At 47.6% G+C, this 20,127-nt stretch overlaps 2 protein-coding genes across 5 annotated transcripts in view; one reads left to right on the top strand and one right to left on the bottom strand.

Moving 5' to 3' along the window:
• Positions 1–20,127, bottom strand: part of PI4KA (phosphatidylinositol 4-kinase alpha) — a 138,494-nt gene that overhangs the window by 57,605 nt on the left and 60,762 nt on the right. The window lies entirely within an intron of this gene.
• SERPIND1 (serpin family D member 1) lies at positions 5,717–18,681 on the top strand. The gene is made up of 5 exons (XM_053587419.1): positions 5,717–5,797; positions 10,203–11,113; positions 14,249–14,522; positions 16,756–16,900; positions 17,726–18,681. Exons 2-5 carry the CDS (start codon positions 10,219–10,221, stop codon positions 17,915–17,917), a joined length of 1,506 nt encoding a protein of 501 aa, XP_053443394.1. The 5' UTR covers positions 5,717–5,797; positions 10,203–10,218; the 3' UTR covers positions 17,918–18,681.

Here is a 20,127-nt window from a genome sequence, read left to right as displayed (position 1 = left end):
CACCTGTAGTCCCAGCTACTTGGGTGGTTGAGGCAAGAGAATTGCTTGAGCCCAAGAGTTTGAAGTTTCTGTGAGCTATGATGCAACAGCACTTTACAGAGGGTGACAAAGTGAAACTCTGTTTCCAAAAAAAAAAGTCTGGTTGGTGTGTAAAGGGCCCTTGTGTTTAGGACAAGGACAATGGTTGGGCTCGGTGCCAATAGCTCAGGGAGTAGGGTGCCAGCCAAATACAATGAAGCTGGTGGGTTTAAGCCCGGCCTGGGTCTGCTACACAACAATGACAACTCCAACCAAAAATTAGCTGGGCGATGTGGCGGGTGCCTGTAGTCCCAGCTACTTGGGAGGCTGAGGCAAGAGAATCACTCAAGCCCAAGAGTTTGAGGTTGCTGTGAGCTGTGATGCCACAGCACTCTACCGAGGGTGACATAGCAACACTCTGTCTCAAAAAAAAAGAGAGAGAGAATGGAAATGGGCGGGTTCTAGCCCAGCCTTGGCCTGAAAAATAACAATGACAACCATAACGAAAAAATAGCCAGGCATTGTGGCAGGTGCCTGTAATCACAGCTACTCGGAAAGCTGAGGCAAGAAAATCACTTAAGCCCAAGAGTTTGAGGTTGTTGTGAGCTGTGACGCCACGGCACTCTACTGATGTAGTGAGACTCTGTCTCTTAAAAAATAAATTAAAAAATGAAACTCTTAAAGACATTATGAAGTCACAGAGAAGTCTGGCTTGGACAGTGCATCTGACTGGCCTATGACTGTTTCCTGGGAGTGTGGTGGTGCAGTGCAGGGCAAGGGCCCTTACACTGAGGAGACACAGGCTCCAGAGCCATAGGGCTGAAGTGCCCTTCTGAATATCCCAGGAACTAGCCCCCTCATATGTAATTAAGAAGATATGGCAAAATGTTACCTGTTCTTTCTAGGGATTGGTATATGAATGTTCACTACTTAATTCTTTCAATTTCTCTGTATATTTAAAAGTTTCAGATTAAAAAGTTGGAAAAAATTTCTAACCAAGAGGCAAGCTTTGAAACTGGAACAAAAACAAAGGAGTGGTGTGTGACAGGAGGTACTGCTGTGCAGTGGGGGCTGAAACCACGTACAATCTGTTACCTTTAAAATGGGGAACAGATCAAAAAATGTCAGTGTTAAAGGTTGAAAGCCATTTTTCTTTTTTTTTCTTTCTTTCTTTTTTTTTTCAGACCGAGTCTCAAGCTGTCGTCCTTTGTAGAGTTCCGTGGCGTCACAGCTCATAGCAACCTCAAACTCTTGTGCTAAAGCGATTCTCTTGACTCAGCCTTCCAAGTAGCTGGGACTACCGGTGCCTGCCATAATGCCCGGCTATTTTTTGGGTTGCAGTTGTCATTATTGCTTAGCAGGCCTGGGTCATGTTCAAACCTGCCACCCTACGTGTATGTGGCTGGCACCCTGCCATCTGCGCGGCTGGCGCCACCTCTTTTTTTTTTTTGGAGACAGAGTCTATGTCGCCTTCCATAGAGTGCCCAACATCATAGCTCACAGCAACCTCAAACTCTTGGACTTATGCGATTCTCTTGCCTGAGCCACCCAAGTAGCTGGGACTATAGGTGCCTGCCACAACACCCAGCTATTTTTCGATTGCAGGTGTTGTTGTTGTTTAGCAGGCCCAGGCTGAGTTTGAACCCACCAACTCTGGTGTACATGGCCAGCATCCTACTTACCAAGCTAGAGATGCTGAACTGAAAGCCATTTCTTCATAAGTGGCTTAGGTGATGAGAAATCTAGTTGTATAGGAATACCAGAGGCCCCTGGCTTTAAAAAATAACAAAAGTAGAATAGGCTCAGTGGCTCGTACCTGTAATCCTTAAACTTTGGGCAGCAGAGATGGGAGGATCACTTGAGGCTAAGAGTTAGAGACCAGTCTGGGCAACAGTGATTGTCTCTCCAAAAAAAAAAAAAAAAAAAATAGCCGGGTATTGTGGCAGGGGCCTGTGGCGAGGCTGCAGCAAGAGGATCCCTTGAACCCCAGAGTTTGAGTTTGCTGTGAACTACAATAATGCCACTGCTCTCTAACCTGAGTGACAGAGCAAGACACTGTCTCAAAAAAAACTAAAAAAAAATAATTAAAAAAAAAACAAACCAAAGTAATATATATTCATAGAAAAAAAAAGAATTCTAACAAAGAAGTTTCCAGAGTAGAAGAGGAACACTGCCTCCAGATGGCCTCTGTGCACGTGCACTGGGACAGGAAAGGCTCACGCGTCCTGGGCATCTTCCACGGGCCCAGCACCACTCCATGTGCTTCCCAGGAACTCATCACCTCATTACACCAGATGTAAGCATCACCCTTGTTTTAAAGAAGAGTAGACTGAGAGCCAAAGGCAACAGCTGTGATTTCAGCTAGGGTGGCCAGTGTGGGCCCCAGAGGAGTTGAGGGCAAACAGTGAGAGCAGTGGCCCTGTGCTGTCGGAGACAGGTGCCCCATGCAGGAATAACAGCAAGCACTAAGGCTCACTGGGCTCAACACATGTGATCACCAGACAGAGAACAAGGAGCTCGCCTGGAGCAGGTGTTGTGGGCTCAGGAGGCCCTGAGGAGAAGCCCAGACACTTCTGAGGTGACGGCGCCATGCTGAAGACTCAGTGTTGAGTAGGACAGATACAGGCTCTTTAAAAACAGCCTAAGTTTGGGGCGGCGCCTGTGGCTCAGTCGGTAGGACGCCGGCCCCATATACCGAGGGTGGCGGGTTCAAACCCTGCCCCGGCCAAACTGCAACCAAAAAATAGCCGGGCGTTGTGGCGGGCGCCTGTAGTCCCAGCTACTCGGGAGGCTGAGGCAAGAGAATCGCTTAAGCCCAGGAGTTGGAGGTTGCTGTGAGCTGTGTGAGGCCACGGCACTCTACCGAGGGCCATAAAGTGAGACTCTGTCTCTACAAAAAAAAATAAAAATAAAAAAAAATAAAAAAAAAAAACAGCCTAAGTTTGGAACCCGTAGCACAGTGGTTACGGCACCAGTCACATACACCAAGGGTGGTGGGTTCAAACCCAACCCAGGCCAACTAAAAAACAACAATGACAACTGCAATTAAAAAAAAATAGCTGGGTGTTGTGGCGGGCGCCTGTAGTCCCAGCTACATGGGAGGCTGAGGCAAGAGAATCGCTTAAGCCCAGGAGTTTGAGGTTGCTATGAGCTGTGACGCCACAGCACTCTACCAAAGGGTGACATAGTGAGTCTCTGTCTCAAAAATAAATAAATAAAAATAAAAATAAAAACAGCTCTTGGGCGGCTCCTGTGGCTCAAGGAGTAGGGCACTGGTCCCATATGCCGGAGGTGGCAGGTTCAAGCCTAGCCCTGGCCAAAAACAAAAAAACAAAAAACAAAAAAACCCCCAAACAAACAAAAACAGCTCTGGCTTGCCGCCTATAGTTCAGGGGCTAGGGCACCAGCCACATACGCCAGAGCTGGTGGGTTTGAACCCAGCCCAGGCCTGCCAAACAACAACTACAACCAAAAAATAGCCAGGTGTCGTGGTGGGCACCTGTAGTCCTGGAAGCCTTGGGAGTACTTGGGTGCCTGTGGCGGGAGAATTGCCTAAGCCCAAGAATTTGTGGTTGCTGTGAGCTGTGATGTCACAGCACTCTATCAAGGGTGACATAGTGAGACTCTCAAAAAAACAAATAGCCGGGTGTTGTGGCGGGCACCTGTAGTCCCAGCTACTTGGGAGGCTGAGGCAAGAGAATTGCTTAAGCCCAGGAGTTGGAGGTTGCTGTGAGCTGTGTAATGCCATGGCATTCTACCTAGCGCCATAAAGTGAAACTCTGTCTCTACAAAAAAAAAAATAAATAAAATAAATAAATAAATAAAAACAGCTGTAACCAAAGCTACAGCCCAACTCAAACTCAACCATTGTCCTTGTCCTAAACACAAGGGCCCTTTACACACCAACCAGACTTTTTTTTTTTTTGGAAACAGAGTTTCACTTTGTCACCCTCTGTAAAGTGCTGTTGCATCATAGCTCACAGAAACTTCAAACTCTTGGGCTCAAGCAATTCTCTTGCCTCAACCACCCAAGTAGCTGGGACTACAGGTGCCCGCCACAACACCCAGCCATTTTTAGAAACGAGGTCTCACTCTTGCTCAGGCTGGTCTCAAACCTGCCTCAGCCTCCCAGAACACTGGGATTACAGGAGTGAGCCACCTCGCCTGGCCCACACCAGACTTTTTTTTTAAAGACACAGCAGTTTGGCCGGGGTGGGGTTTAAACCCTCTACCCTCGGTATATGGAGCCCGTGCCCTACTCACTGAGCCACAGGCACCGCCCCATACCAGACTTTCTTAAACAGAGAGATGCCCAGACCCCCCCGGAGGTCCCTCCCACTCCTGCAGATTCTGTCTGAGTCATACTCTCCCTTCTGGTAGACTGTGGGTGCTGACGCTCCCAACATACTTGGGCACCAAAATCAAACAGTAGTGCTATGTGATAAGCTGGTCTTCCAAAACATCCAAAATTTTCTTTTAACAACTTTTTAGATCACAAAATTAAAAAAAATCAACATAAGCTCGGCGCCTGTGACTCTAGCGGCTAAGACGCCAGCCATATACACCTGAGCTGGCGGGTTTGAATCCACCCTGGGTCCACTGGACAATGACGGCTGCAATCAAAAAACAGCCAGGCGTTGTGGCAGGTGCCTGTAGTCCCAGCTACTTGGGAAGTGGAGGCAGGAGAATGGCTTAAGCCCAGGAGTTGGAGGTTGCTGCGAGCTGTGATGTCACAGCACTCGACCCAGGGTGACAGCTTGAGGCTCTGTCTCAAAAAAAAAAAAAAAAAAAAAAACCCAAAACCAAAAAACAAAAAAATCAACATAGCACCACAGATCTCCGTGACTGCCTCTGTGGCCCTGAGTTTGGGAAGCACTGCTCAGTGTTAGTCCGTATGTCCTACAGTGGACAGGAGCTGAGCTGTGTATTCTGACTCCTGACTGAAGAAGAGCCAAGGCCGTAATCTCCTTATTCTATAACCTCTAATCTCACTCTCCCCACTACATTTTTCACTGAGGAATAAAGCTCAGGAGGGTGGGAACAGCTGCCTAGTAGCCAAACCAGCCAGGTCAGCCCTGGAGACCAGGGTGAAGACAAAATCATCCCAGGAGATGACAGTTGGAGATGGGTATGTGGCCTTTACTTTCAGGGAAATTTGGAACCACCCCTGATGAACCTGGCTCCCAGAACTCTGCAGAAAGCCTTGGTTAAGCAGTGACTTTGGCAACGGTGTTCATGCACTAAGGTTGTGCATGCATGGCAACACAATGCCCATCATACATTCAAAACATCAGCTATGTCAAGGTGCAGCGGCTCACACCTGTAATCCTATCACTTTGGAAGGCTGAGGCAAGTAGATTGCTTGAGCTTAGGAGTTTAAGACCAGCCTGAGCAAGAATAAGACACTGTCTTTACCAAAAATACAAAAACTAGCCAGACGTTGTGGCGGGTGAATCGCTTGAGCCCAAGCATTTGAGGATGCTGTAAGCCATGACGCCAGGGCGACGGAGTAAGACTCTGTCTCAGAACAACAATGAGAACAGCAACAACAAAAATCAGCTTTGTAAGTACCGGAGTTGAGGAGTCATGAATCACTCAACAGTGAGCAAAGACACTGTGGAGGGAGTTTGTGCTGACCAAGCTAATTGCCTGATGTTTGGATTGGGACATATTTACTTTGGAAAATACACAACAGTCCAGCACCAAAGTTCACATCTAAACCCCATTAGTGACCTTGGCTGATTTCATCTTTGCAACACCACTTCTCAGAAGCACAGAGGTAAGTTTGGTTTCTAATATTTCTGCTGATTATAAATTCTCATTTGTGGTGTACAGACAGGGGCAACTGGTTCGTTTACACTTTTACAAGTAGAAAAATGTTTTTGTATTTCAATCTATTATAAAATTCTGTCAGTCACACTCGTGGAACGACTGACAAATTGGAATAGGAACTGTGGAACAGACGGATCTAACTATTGTACCTGCGTTAAATTATTCAAATTAGAGAACTGTCCTGTGCTTCTGTATGAGAAGATGCTTGCTCTAAGAGCATTTTCCCCCAAGATTGGGAATATAACAGACCTGCTCTAAAATGGTCCAGAAAAAAAATAATGTGTATGTGCGTGTCTGCGTGTGTACATACATATACATGTGTGTATGGACACGGAAAATGATAAAGTGAAATATTCTGAAATGTAAATACTTGGTGGATCTGGGTTTAGCGAATATAGGAGTTGTTCTACTACACAGTCCTTCAATTTTTCTGTAGGTTTGAAGTTATTTCAAAAAATCAAACTTCAGTTTACTTTTCACCCATTCCACCTGCTCTGTTTGGGCCTAAAGACAAGATGATATACAGATTTTCGGGTGTTACGTTCTGAGCCACAACTGAGAAGGCCACCAGCTCTCTGCAATCAGCAAAAAAGTGCTGTATGAAGTTTCCAGAAAAAACAAACTTTTGAATGATTTTTCCCTTTTATAATTAAAAAAAAAAAAATTTTTTTTTTTTAACAAGTCTGTGCTCTTCCTTGGATTGAATGAGATAGTAATCTGGACTTAATCATAACCTAGTAACAGTTTTTAAATATCTTCTACAATTTGCATTATACCATTATAAACAGCGAAACAATAGGACGATCTACCGCTTAGATCCATAATTTCAATCCACAGAAAATTAAAATATTTTCTCCTTCCTCTGATAAGAGCATACAAAAACTATTCTCGGCTTTTCATCATATAACATAGGAACAGAGTATAAGAAGTTATTACCAAATACTCTTTATGAATAGCAGGACAACTTGAATGCCTGCTCCCTGTTTTCGTATCTGGCCTCAGAGTCATTCCTGAACCCCTACTTATTCAAACTGCGTTTTGTTCTGTTCTTTAACCGTATTTTTATCTGAGAAGGAAGGACGCTTTTAAGCGCAGTTGAACAAGGAGCAAGTTGCTTACTTTCTTCTCTTCTAACTTTATTTAAAGTATATACCATTGTCACCCTGCCTGATTCTATTTGGAATCTAGGCCCAGTTCTGTTCACAGCCACACACATTAGAAATTGTTTCTAGAAATTGCTTCACACTGGCAGACTCCATGTGGCACTGTAGCCCCTAAGAGGTGCTGCAAGGGAGGATCAAAGGGAACAATTTCTTCAAAGTCAGAAACTATGAGAACTGTCCTCTCCAAAACATGCAGTTCAGAAGTCTTTCAGCTCTGATTATTTTAATAGTACTGTAGAAGAAAGACCCTCAGGAGGGAGGCTGACAGCAGGGAATGTAAGCAGGAAGCTGCTCCCCAAGCCTAAGCAGTAAGGGAATGTCCTGGTGCACCTAGGCAAACAACGGGCGGCTGGGAGGCTCATCTGACTTGGTTCAAATATAGCTACTGCCTCTCGTTAGCAACAGTGATTAAAGACTCAAATCTCATGACATGTACATGCTAGAAGGATGAAGCTAAGTTACACAAAGTGCCTTGTGCAGCACCTGGCAGTTTACTATAAAGTCATTGCTATTACAAAACTGAGGGAATTCCAAGTGGAGTCTACCCATCTTCAGGCCTATCAAGTTCAAATATTTTCTTAACAGGAGCCAGTAACCCTCATCTGGCCTAGCCTGGTAGCAGACTAGTCTGGTAGCAGAGAGTCTGGCCCGCAACTATTTAATAGGAAATAGTCTACAGGTACACATCAAACTTAACAAAACACAGGTCCTTCTGAGGTGATGAGAAGTTGGGATCATGTACTAGATGGCTGGGTCAGATTATAAGCACCTATGGCCACTGTTCTGGTGAGACGTGGAAGCATCAAATAATAGCTCGTCTACCCAGGATGCAGGTAATAACCAGGAAGTTAATAATCAATAATTGGCAAGAGAAAGACAAAGCCACTGGACGGCCAAAATGGATCCCACAAGCAGAGTCAAATCTTCCTTGGAGGAAGGAAAGCAGGCTTACCACAAGGTCTATGTGTTGAAAACTTACCTTGCTTTATTCAAATAAAGGGAGTGGCCCTCAGGTCTTGAGTAAGAGCTATCTGACATCTCTTGTGCAGACTTTACGTGCCTTGGTGAGACTGTTCCTAACTCCACGTAGGATGCAACAATTAGGAAAGATTTGTTCCTGCTGACAGAAGCCGGAGCCCGGTCTAACAGACACAGGAGAAAGTGTGCCTTGCAGCAATTATGTGCCCTAAGCTTCTTGCCACCACCAGTTACATCTTAGGAGGCGGGTGTGTGTGTGTGTGTGTGTGTACGCGACAGCATTAGACAAGATACAAGCCTTTTTTTTTTTTTTTTGAGACAGTCTCACTATGTCGCCCTCTGTAGTGCCGTGGCATCACAGCTCACAGCAACCTCAAACTCTGGGGCTTAAGCAATTGTTTTGCCTCAGCCTCCCAAGTAGCTGGGACTATAGGCAACTGCCACAATGCCCTGCTATTTTTCTGTTGCAGTTGTCATTGTTGCTTAGCTGGCCCGGGCTAGGTTTGAACAGCCAGCCTCAGTGTATGTGGCTGGTGTTGTAACCACTGTGCTGAGCCCAAGTTGAAAGTCTTATGCAAATTAAACATCCCCAAATGACAATACAAATATCAAATTACCTTTAGCATATCTTTGTGTCCAGCCTGGCCCAACTACATTTTCAACAGCATTTCCACACACAGGGGGAGTAGCATGGGTTGCACAGGAAGGGTTGAGTTCTTCCATTGGATGTTCCCTTCCAGTCGTAGACTCCAGCCACCAGCCCCAGGTGCTTACCATGCTGTACCTCTTTTTCTTTTTTTAAGAGACAGAGTCTCACTTTATTGCTCTCGGTAGAGCGCTGTGGCATCACAGCTCACAGCAACCTCCAACTCCTGCGCTTAGGCGATTCTCTTGCCTCAGCCTCCTGAGTAGCTGGGGCTACAGGCACCTGCCACAACGCCCAGCTATTTTCTGTTGCAATTTGACTGGGGCTGGGCTCAAATCTGCCACCCTTGGTATATGGGGCTGGCGCCCTACCTCCTGAGCCACAGGACCACCCCATGCTGTACCTCTTAAGGACATGTTCCCAACTCTCTGAGTACCCCTATTCGTACCATACAGGATGGGGCCACAACCTTTGTGTACCCCCATATGCTCTGGCAGGGCTATTTTGGAAGCGCTCACTTTTTTTGAGACACAGTCTCGCTCCATCGTCCCAGGTAGAAGGTAGAGTGGCGTCATCACAGCTCACTACAAGCTCAAACTCCTGGGTTCAGGTGATCCTCCTGCCTCAGACTCCTGAGTAGCTGGGACTACAGGCATGTACCATGACACCTAGCTAATTTTTCTATTTTTTGGTAGAGACAAGGGTCTCACTTTTATTCAGGCTGGTTCTGAACTCCAGAGCTCAAGCTATCCTCCTGTCTTGATGTGAGCTGCTGTACCTGACCAGGAGCCCTCAGGTCATTGAATATCTATCCCTTGACTGGCCTGTACCCTTGGCCCCCTGGGTGGACTTTTGTGCCAACAGTGCATAATATGCTATCTGGAGGTGGGAGACAAGGTTTAGTGAATAACTTAGAAATAACTCCCTCCCCATCCCCTTAGCTCAGTGCGTAGGGCGCCAGCCACATACATAGAGGCTGGCGGGTTTGAGCCTGGCCAGGGCCTGCTAAACAGTAATGACAACTGCAACAAAAAAAATAGCCGAGGGCGGCGCCTATGGCTCAAGGAGTAGGGCGTTGGCCCCATATGCCAGAGGTGGTGGGTTCATACCCCGCCCCAGCCAAAAAAAAAATAGCCGGGCATTGTGTAGGGTGCCTATAGTCCCAGCTACTTGGGAGACTGAGGCAAGAGAATAGCTTAAGTCCAAGAGTTTGAGGTTGCTATGAGCTGTGACATTATAGCACTCTATAGAAGGTGACAAAGTGAGACTCTGCCTCAATTAAAAAAAAAAAAAAACCCGGAACCCCTAGGAGTCTAGAAGATTAGTTTTGTAAACCTTTAAAGAAGGTTTACATGAATCCTTCAGAGAGGTTTATGAAGCCCACACGAAATGTTAGGTATCTGTTTATCTTTATCAGATTCTCTTAAAGTCCATAACCCTAAAACAGGAACTGGTGCTGCGAGGGCACATTCCTGTGTGAAAGCCACAGGGAACGTGCCTCGCAGGCTGCAGCGGGGTAGGCCCGCCAGGCTGCTTTTCACCATGTGGTCTGTTTTCTCTTCCAGTTCTAGCTCTGCCAAGATGAAACACCCGTTTCACCCCCTTCTGGTTTCCCTCATCATAACATCTGTGTGTGGGGAGAACAAAGGTCTGCTGGATCAGCTTGAGAAGGGAGGAGAAACTTATAAGTCTGTGGATGCCCAGATCCCCGCAGAGCAGTTAAATAACAAAACCTTGAGTACGCCCCTTCTCCCTGCTGACTTCCACAGGGAAAACACAGTCACCAATGACTGGATTCCCGAGGGGGAGGAGGACGATGACTATCTGGACCTGGAGAAGATACTCAGTGAGGACGATGACTACATCGACATCATAGACAGCCTGCAGGTCTCCCCAACAGACTTAGAAGCGAGTGCAGGGAACATACTCCAGCTTTTCCAGGGCAAGAGCCGCATCCAGCGTCTTAACATCCTAAACGCCAAGTTTGCCTTCAACCTTTACCGAGCGCTGAAGGACCAGGCCGGCACTTCCAATAACGTCTTCATCGCGCCAGTTGGCATTTCTACTGCCATGGGCATGATTTCCCTGGGCCTGCGGGGAGAGACCCATGACCAAGTGCACTCAATCCTGCATTTCAAAGACTTTGTTAATGCCAGCAGCAAGTATGAGATCCTGACCATCCACAATCTCTTCCGTAAGCTGACTCATCGCCTATTCAGGAGGAATTTTGGGTACACTTTGCGGTCAGTCAATGACCTCTACGTCCAGAAGCAGTTTCCAATCCTGGATGATTTCAAAGCTAAAGTAAGAGAGTATTACTTTGCTGAGGCCCAGGCAGCTGACTTCTCAGATCCTGCCTTCATATCAAAAACCAACAACCACATCCTAAAACTCACCAAGGGCCTCATAAAAGATGCTCTGGAGAATATAGACCCTGCAACACAGATGATGATTCTGAACTGCATCTACTTCAAGGGTAAGAAATAACCTTCTGTGTCTCAAAGAAAACTCACAACATACTCTTTTAGCACATGGGTACGCTGACGCCAGGACCTGTATTCTAGCTGTAGTTTAGCCAGGACAAGGTAGACTCAGGGACAGGGCAGGCTATGCTGAGGTGGCACAGCAGCCGCCCTTCACTGAGCCCTAACTCCATGCTTTATACTCGGTGAATCCTTACCACAACCGTGTGAGGCCGTAGTTAAGTGTCCCTATTTTACAGACGAAACCCCCAAGGCACGGAGAAGTGAAAACCCCCAAGGCACGGAGAAGTGAAAGGATACTCCAAGGGCACACAGCCAGTGCTAGTGATTTGTTAAATTGGAAGGAACAATGCAAAACCCTTTTTAACATTTGCCCAGCACGGCTTTGAGTTTTTTCATTTCCTTTCCCAACTATCAGTAAGCAGGAATGTGGCCAAAATGCTACAGAAATGTACCCAGAAATGTTCAGCTTGAGTACCTGATATTAACACTCTAAGACTGCTTTTCAGGATACTTTTGCACAAATAGGTGGTGGAAGTGGGGAAATAACACTACTATTTCTTTCTCTTTTTTTTTTTGAGACAGAGTCTCACTATGTTGCCCTGGGGAGAATGCCGTGGTGTCACAGCTCACAGCAATCTCAAACTCTTGGGCTTCAGGGATTCTCTTGCCTCAGTCTCCCAAGTAGCTGGGATTACAGGCACCTGCCACAACGCCTGGCTATTTTTTGGTTGTATTTCTCATTGCTGTTTGGCAGGCCTTAGGCTGGATTCGAACCTGCCAGCTCCAGTATATGTGGCTGGTGCCCTTAGCCACTGAGCTACAGGCTCCAAGTCAATACTACTATTTCTTGAGCAACAGCTCTGGGCCAGGCACAAGAGCACATTTTAAGGAGGAGGACCCCCCCCACCACCACCACATACACATATACATATAACACTGAGGACCCCTGGAAACCTGGGAATGAATGAGTATAGATTTGTAAAATCCAGACCTATCTTTTAAAATGCCCTCACTGGGACCTGACGGCAGAAATCTTTACTTCAATCTCTAAGCTGAGAGTGCTAAGGTGCAGACGTGAGAGTTTAGCACTAATTGCCAAGACACACAACTACTTCTCTTTATCACCAAGGGCTACCAGGTACCAGCAAGGAGCAGTCCCCAAGGTCTGAGGGTCCAGCGCCTCCTGTTAGCCCCAGCACAGTTTCACAGCAGCCCATGATGCTAAGGTCAGAGGATCTCACCTGACTTTTGGCTGGGCCAGAGCCACCGTGCCCGACCTGCTCCGTGCCACTCTATAAGGCAGGCATTCTGCCAGATAGGCCAGAGGCACTGAAGAGGCCAGGCCTGGGGTGCTGAGATCTGACTTCCAGGGTTCCACCCCAAAGGCAGGCACAAGGCTGGGTTCTCATGGGTAGAATTAAAGGCTGAGTTCTTCTAGGCTGTAATACACACATACAGGATGTACACATGATGAACACACACATACCCTTTCACCACTCCTCATTAAGTACAAGTTTTAGAGCTGAGCAAACAGCAGTGTAAATCTGGGCTTTACCACTTCTCATTCGTGTGACCTCAGGGAATTCATTCAATGTCTCTGTGACTCAGTCTCCTTATCTTATCATGGAGGGAAAACCTACTCCAACAGGGCTGTGGGGAGAACTTCAAGAGACAGTGACACAACACTTAGTGTGGCAACATTTTGGAAGTCCTCAGTCCTAGCAGACTATCACTGCCCCTAGGGACACCAGGACACCCTCCTAGTGTGGCCTCCTGCTCTATTCATCCCAGCTACTTCAGGGGCAGGTGAAGAAACCCAACGAGCTATCCCTACAGCATGAGGGTGGAGAAAGGGCCAGGCACTGCCAGTTTACAAGCTCCTGAACACTGCAACCTGCCTCACACTGCAGTGTGAAAGGGGCAGACATAAGTTCCTTCCCCTGGTCACTAAACTTAATGCTGGGAATCAGGAGGAGTAAAAGCTGGAAGTGCCCAGTCCTTCACCAACACTCCTCAAGGAAGAAGTACATCTGAAGTGTTATTTTAATTTCCAGGTCCCAAGTCTTCACTACTAACTTAATTTCAATTTTGAACATTCACATCACTTTGCAAAGCACCATAAAAATAAAGGATGAACTTCAGGAGGAAGTAAGAAGGAAAGAACTCCAGAAGACATGTGTCAGCTCCATCGGAACTGGGAAGAGCAGAGATTCCTACTGGGGCAAGCTTGTCCCCAGGGCAAAGGCCTGAAGATGTTTGTGATCGTCACAACTGGGAAGCTAGGAAGCACCACTGGCATGGGGTGGGGAGAGGCCAGGAGTGCTGCTAAGTGACCTACAATGCCCAGGGCAGTCCCCTCACCCCAGAGAATTAACCAGCCCAAATGTCAACAGTGCTGAGGTTGAGAAGCCCTGGGAGAGGCAGACTCAGGGAGAAGGGAGCCCAGCTGCCGCCTGATATTTGAGCCTCCTCCCAAGGTCTCCTGCTCTATTCATCCCAGATGCTCTACCCACCAGCTGGAAACTTTGAACAAGTTACTTCACTGTTTTGAGCCTCCATTTCCTCGCCTGTAGAATGGGGATCGTACAAAAGGCACACACTTCATATGCTGCTAGGAGCAGAAATGAGATATAGGAAAGGTGTTTAAAAGAATGCCTGGCACACAGCTAGTGCTCAACTGCTGGTCCCCATCATTATTAGTTACCAGCATTTCAGAGATAAAACAGGCATGGGCTTACTTCTGGATACAAACTACTGAGCCCAAATCCTCAGGGAAGGTCCCGAGGCAACATCACATCACCCACGTGTCTTGCTGGTCACTACAGGGTCACAGCATCAAAACAGCTCAAAGGAGTGCAAAGCTTCTCCACTAACAGATGAAGAAGCAGAGGCCTAGGCAAGCCAGGAGTCTCACCAGGGTCACACAACTGGCTAGGGTCAGCCCAGCGTCCACTCCAGTCCATTTAACCTCTCCTTTTAACCTTTCAGAAGAAATGCAAATTGACAGCCCAAGCCAGACCTTGGGAATCAGACACAGTGGGGGTGGGCCCTTAAAGGGACTTAGAGGCATACTCAAGGGTGAGGACCACTACCCTAATAAGAACCTGTCCCTGTGGATGTTACAGGATCCTGGGTGAATAAATTCCCAGTGGAGATGACACACAACCACAACTTCCGGCTGAATGAGCGAGAGGTGGTCAAGGTTCCCATGATGCAAACCAAAGGGAACTTCCTTGCAGCAAATGACCAGGAGCTAGACTGTGACGTCCTCCAGCTGGAGTACGTGGGGGGCATCAGCATGCTCATTGTGGTCCCGCACAAGCTGTCTGGGATGAAGACCCTTGAAGCCCAGCTGACGCCCCAGGTGGTGGAAAGATGGCAAAAAAGCATGACAAACAGGTACTTCAGGGTGTGTTTGCTATTCTGAGCTCTTGGAGGCTGGGGGTGTCCAGGAATATTAGAACTCTGGTCATTTGAAGAGAAAGGGAGAAGTATGAGTAACTACCCAAGAACTGCCATACAAGGCCACTGTTTGTTCAGCCCCAATTCCTTGCTTGGTGAGAGGCGATCAGAGAACACTTGTAAGCAGCACATCTGCTCCCCACAGGGCAGTCTCAGGGGTCAGACACAGGTGGCTTAGGATCAGCTTGGAGACAACCCTAGCTCTGCTATGTGTTTGGTTTTTACTCTGAGTAGGCTGTAATGGAGGTAATTCCATTACTTCTGCTAGATTTGCTGTGAGAAATTAATACAACAAGCAACTGAATTAATACAACAAGCAACTGAGCATCCCAGTGCATCCCTTCCAGTGCCTGGACCCTAGGAGACATTCAACAAGGACTGGCTCCCAACCCAGGGAAATCAAAGGTCCTCTTAACCTACGGAGGATGCCTCATTCATATTTTCATTAATCCCTAGTTAAAACGGAAAGCTTTAAAAGTTTACCAAAATTATGGCTGGATCAGCAGAAAGAAAAGAGATGTCTTATTTCTATATTACTGGATACTGGTTAGGTTCATACATGGGTCATTATGAAAGCTTTGACATATACAAAAATCAATAAACACAAAATCTGCATGGATGGAAACAAATGAAACTCCTGGCAATATCGATAAGCCAAGCAAATTGAAACTTGCATGGGTGAATCAGAAAGGACACTGATGACTGTGTTTCTCAGAAGTGAAATAATAGACCACAATACTGTCTCAGAACTTTCGTAGTGACCCACGTACGAAAAACCCAATCTGGTCTTGGTCACCTTATAGGACAAGAACCCAAATGCAACAGAACTGAGAGAAGTAGGTTTAGAGGAAGGTACTGCCCAGGTAGCCAGTCGCCTTCCGTAGCTGCCTCCTTCTGAACCTCCCTGCCTGGGACCTTCATCCACTCCAGGGAGGCCTAACTGGCCTGCCTGTTCCATTCCTTAGCACCAGTCCAGATCAGAGTTCCTGAAACACTATTTCCATCCCTTCTTCTCAGGGGATGGCCCAGCTTCCTGGCCCTTCCAGCAAGCCCCACTGAGACTTCCCACCTGCTTCTGCTCAGGCAGAACCCCACCCTCCCTTCCCAAGTCTCAGCCACAAGAATACCCCCTCCTCTAGAGCCAGACCTGCTCTTGTCATTCAGATAGTAAGGCACCATCTTTCCATTTTCACCCTTTCACATAAGTGAGTATCAGCTTGCCAGAAGGAAAGCAGGCTCCTGAGAAGAACTGCGTCTTACACCTTTATTTTCCAAAGTGCCAGACTGGCCCATGGTACTACTGCTACTGCTCACCTGTTAGGGATTGCATGTGTCAAGGCAAGGCCGAAGGAGGTTCAGTGCTGTCTGGCACAGAGATAAGACGTTCTTTTAGTAAGTACATTGATCAGTTATTCAACTTCTTTTTTTTTGAGCCAGGGTCTCATTATGTCACCCTTGGTAGAGTGCCATGGTGTCATAGCTCACAGTAACCTCAAACTCTTGGGCTTAAAGGGATTCTCTTGCCTCAGCCTCCCACATAGCTGAGACTACAGGCACCCGCCACAACGCCCAGCTATTTTTTTTGTTGTAGTTGTGGTTGTTGTCTGGGTGGCCCGGGCCAGGTTTGAACCTGTCAGCCTCGGTGTATGATGTTGGTGCTATAACCACTGTGCTACAGGCGCTGAGCCAGTTATTCAACTTTTTTTTTTTTTTTTGTGGTTTTTGGCCGGGGCTAGGTTTGAACCCGCCACCTCCGGCATATGGGACCGGCACCCTACTCCTTGAGCCACAGGTGCTGCCCTCAACTTCTTAATTAACAGAATAAGAAATACCTAAAATCAGAAATGAAGTATTATTTCAGATACCTTCTCAAAACACAAATTACTAAAAGTTCTGCTGCTGATCTCAAAGACAGGAGACGAATCAGTCTCAAGGAAAAAACTACACAACAGTAAAAACATCTCAATGGTCAGTAACCAGAACTGCAATGGGAAGGGATTTCCAAAATCCTCAGCAGACAGTCCTGGGAGATAAACTTTAAAGTGCTGTATCAATTCTGAGGCAAATGCAATTCAGGGGGCTGGGCTGTGGAGCTTTAAAGGAAAAAAGTATGATTTTTTTCATAACCCAAAGTTCAATAAATCTGGGCCCCTTTTCCTTCCCTGACTAGAACTCGAGAGGTACTTCTGCCAAAATTCAAGCTGGAGAAGAACTACAACCTGGTGGAGCCCCTGAAGTCGATGGGGGTTATGGCGCTGTTTGACAAAAATGGCAACATGTCAGGCATCTCAGAAGAAAGGATCACCATTGACCTGGTAACTGCTCCTGCTCTGCCCTGCCCCCCTCCCTGGGTCACACTCAGCACAGCCCGATCTGTCCTGCCCACCCCCAGTCTGACCTTCAGGCTAGGGTGCCAAGTCTGCTCTCCTGCACCGGGCTGGGTAGGTGCCTATCTACACTGTGTCTGGAAGGTGCTTAGTGGGCAAGGCCCGCAGCGAGTAGCCTTCGAGTGAGACCCATTCCTGACGACACCAGAGAGGGGAGACAGGTGGTGTGAATGTAGAGTCACTTCCCTCTTGACAGTACCTCTGGTCTGAGGGCCAGGAGGACCATGGCTACAGTCTACAAAATCAACCCCTCTGGCCCAACTGTGAAAGACCCATTGAAAACACAGAGGACTGGGTGGCGCCTGTGGCTCAAGGAGTAGGGCGCCAGTCCCATATGCAGGAGGTGGCGGGTTCAAATCCAGCCCTGGCCAAAGACCACAGAGGACTTGCACCACACACACATTTATGTTAATAAACCAATACTAAACACTCAGCAAAAATAGAATGAGACCAAATGGTGCAACAGACCCAGCCCCCCATGAAGTGTACCCCAGGAAGAGGAAGCGCTGGGGCTGCAACAGCTGTCACAGCCCCCCAGGCCCTCAGACCACAGGCACTGCCAAGAGGGAAGTGACTCTACAGTCACACCAGATGGCCTCTGGGCATGACCGCTGCATTGGCAGGTGATGAATTTTCAAGGATGGTTCTGGTCAGCTGTGATTTTTGCCTTTCCCCGAGTGAGAGGGACTGCATCACGTGCTCTACCCCTCTGTGTGCCAACCTGGGAGTCTGATACCTTTCCTCTCCTAACAGTTCAAGCACCAAGGCACCATCACAGTGAACGAGGAGGGCACCCAAGCTGCCGCCGTGACCATCGTGGGGTTCATGCCGCTGTCCACCCAAGTCCGTTTCACTGTCGACCGCCCCTTTCTGTTCCTTGTCTACGAGCATCGCACCAGCTGTCTGCTGTTCATGGGGAGAGTGGCCAACCCCAGTAGGTCTTAGATGGGGAAGTCTGGGCGTCTGAGGTGTTTGGGTGACACTGTGTCACTTTGTTTCCATTGTAATAAGAGAACAGAAGTGTCTGACATCATGGCGTTTGCTACCAATCTGAATTCGGGGTCCATATGAAAGAAAAAGTTACAAATGACTGAGCTCACTGGAATTAATTCTGCATAGCAACCAATGCCTATAAGTTCACAGAAAAGTTAATGGAACTGTACTGTGCCCACTGTCACCAAGGGGGTGGTCTCACCACAGCAACCGGCACCCACAAGTTCACAGAAAAGTTAAAATAACTATAGTTTGCCCACAGTCACCTAGGGGGTGGTCTCAGCACAGACTCCAATGCCCACAAGTTCGCAGAAAAGTGTAATTGTAGTGTGCCCACTGTCACCTAGAGGGCTCAGCAATAGGCGGGCCCCTTCCACCTCCTCACAGCAAACCTGGCTCTGTTCCTCAAAACCGTTCTCTACCAGACCCCTCATTTGAACTCTAAAACACAGAAACAAGTCACATGACTAACTCCTCACCTCTCCAAAGAGGGTGCACGATTAGCACCATTCCTGATGCTCAGGGGAGAAGTGACCTGTAGCCATACAAGGGGTTCCCTGGGCTAATGTTAGGGTTTAATTCTCTCAAGGCCTGACCTTCCAAATGCCATCTGCCTCCTCTTCCCCATCATCTCACTGCTACTTGGAGGACAGAATGTACACACAGCAATGTCTTCCTGCCTAGTGATAAATAAATGTAGACACTTTTTATGTGTATCTGTTACAGTTTTATTTTTTGAGGCTCAATAACTAACAAAGGTAAATTCAAAAGAGCTCACATCTCTAGGAATAAGGAAAGCTGACAGTCATTCTGGTGCTGCACAGCCACACCACAGTGGGGCCAGCTTCAGGACAGGATGTGTGTGGTCCACACAGCCCCCTGAAATGTGAGGCTCTAAGTGGCACATGAACCCAGGGGCTCCTATGCTCTTTATAAAGGTGTGCACTTCAGCTTCATCCCACAGACCTAGTCCTGCGGTGGGTCTGGCTCCATAAAGCAGGAGACATCTGACAATTGCTTCTGATGCTTCAGTGCCTGGGTAAGACAAGAGGAATCCCAAGAGGTTGCTCAGAGTGCAAACGTGCTAGTGGTCCTTCAGAGGGGACCATCAACCCTGCAGGAATAGTACCATGCATGCCGTTGCCTGACAGTAAGCCCTGGAGCCCAGCAGGGAAGGAAGACAAGGGTTGAAGGGTTCCAAGAACTGGCCAAGGGCTACCACTGCAGTAAGTGGTGGGCTGGAGTCCGCAAGCAGGTCGACCAGACTCCAGGGTCACACAGGAAGTCTTGTAAGGCTTCTGACCTCATGAGACCAGTACCAGTAACAGGAGTAGTAAAAGGGGAGTCCCTCCAGGGACACCACTCCTCCACATGGGCAAGCCTGAAGGTTACCCCCCTGAGCCCTCACAAAGAACCTAGGAGGCTGACACTTTTGTCACCTCCTTTGCACAATTATAGAGACAGTTATAGCTCCCGGAAGAGAAGGGATCTGCCCAGGCTTGATCTACACCCAGGAAGGAACCCAGAAGGCCTGCTTTTCCCTGCTGGCCCTCTTTACCTACTTCCTCCCCACTTCCTGCCCCAGGCCTGCCTCTTGCGCTTTGCTGAGGGTGGAGAGCACAGGGTTGAGGCCAAGTGCCCCTGTCACACCCTCTTGGATCTGGGTAAGACCTGATACAGATGATGACCCCCTTCCTCTGCCAATTCTCTTCTTTATTTTTTTCAATTTCGAAATGTTCCATGGATACAAATGTTTGGTTACATGAATTGCCTTTTTTTTTTTTGGCTGGTGCTGGGTTTGAACCTGCCACCTTTGGCATATGGGGCCAGGGCCCTACTCCTTTGAGCCATAGGCGCCACCCTACATGAATTGCTTTTGTACAGTTGAGTCAAAGTCCTAAGCACGCCCCTCCCCCAGCCAATGAGCACTGTACCCATTCAGGCCTCCCCTTCTGACCCCTCCCACCTCCCTGCTTTCTGTAGAGTTTTACTACCAAATGTACACATGGGTGTTGATGGATGAGTTCCAATTTAATAGTGAGTAAACAGATGCTTGTTTTTCAATTCTTGTAATACTTTACTTAAAAGGACGGTCTTCAGTTCCATCCACATTGTTACAAAAGATTAACCATTTTTTTTTATGGCTGAGTGTGGGGTGATCC

Source organism: Nycticebus coucang, chromosome 4 (genome assembly GCF_027406575.1).
Source record: "Nycticebus coucang isolate mNycCou1 chromosome 4, mNycCou1.pri, whole genome shotgun sequence".
Classification (NCBI taxonomy): domain Eukaryota; kingdom Metazoa; phylum Chordata; class Mammalia; order Primates; family Lorisidae; genus Nycticebus; species Nycticebus coucang.
The sequence above is the reverse complement of the archived record's forward strand: the minus strand, read 5'-3'. Positions and strand labels throughout refer to the sequence as shown.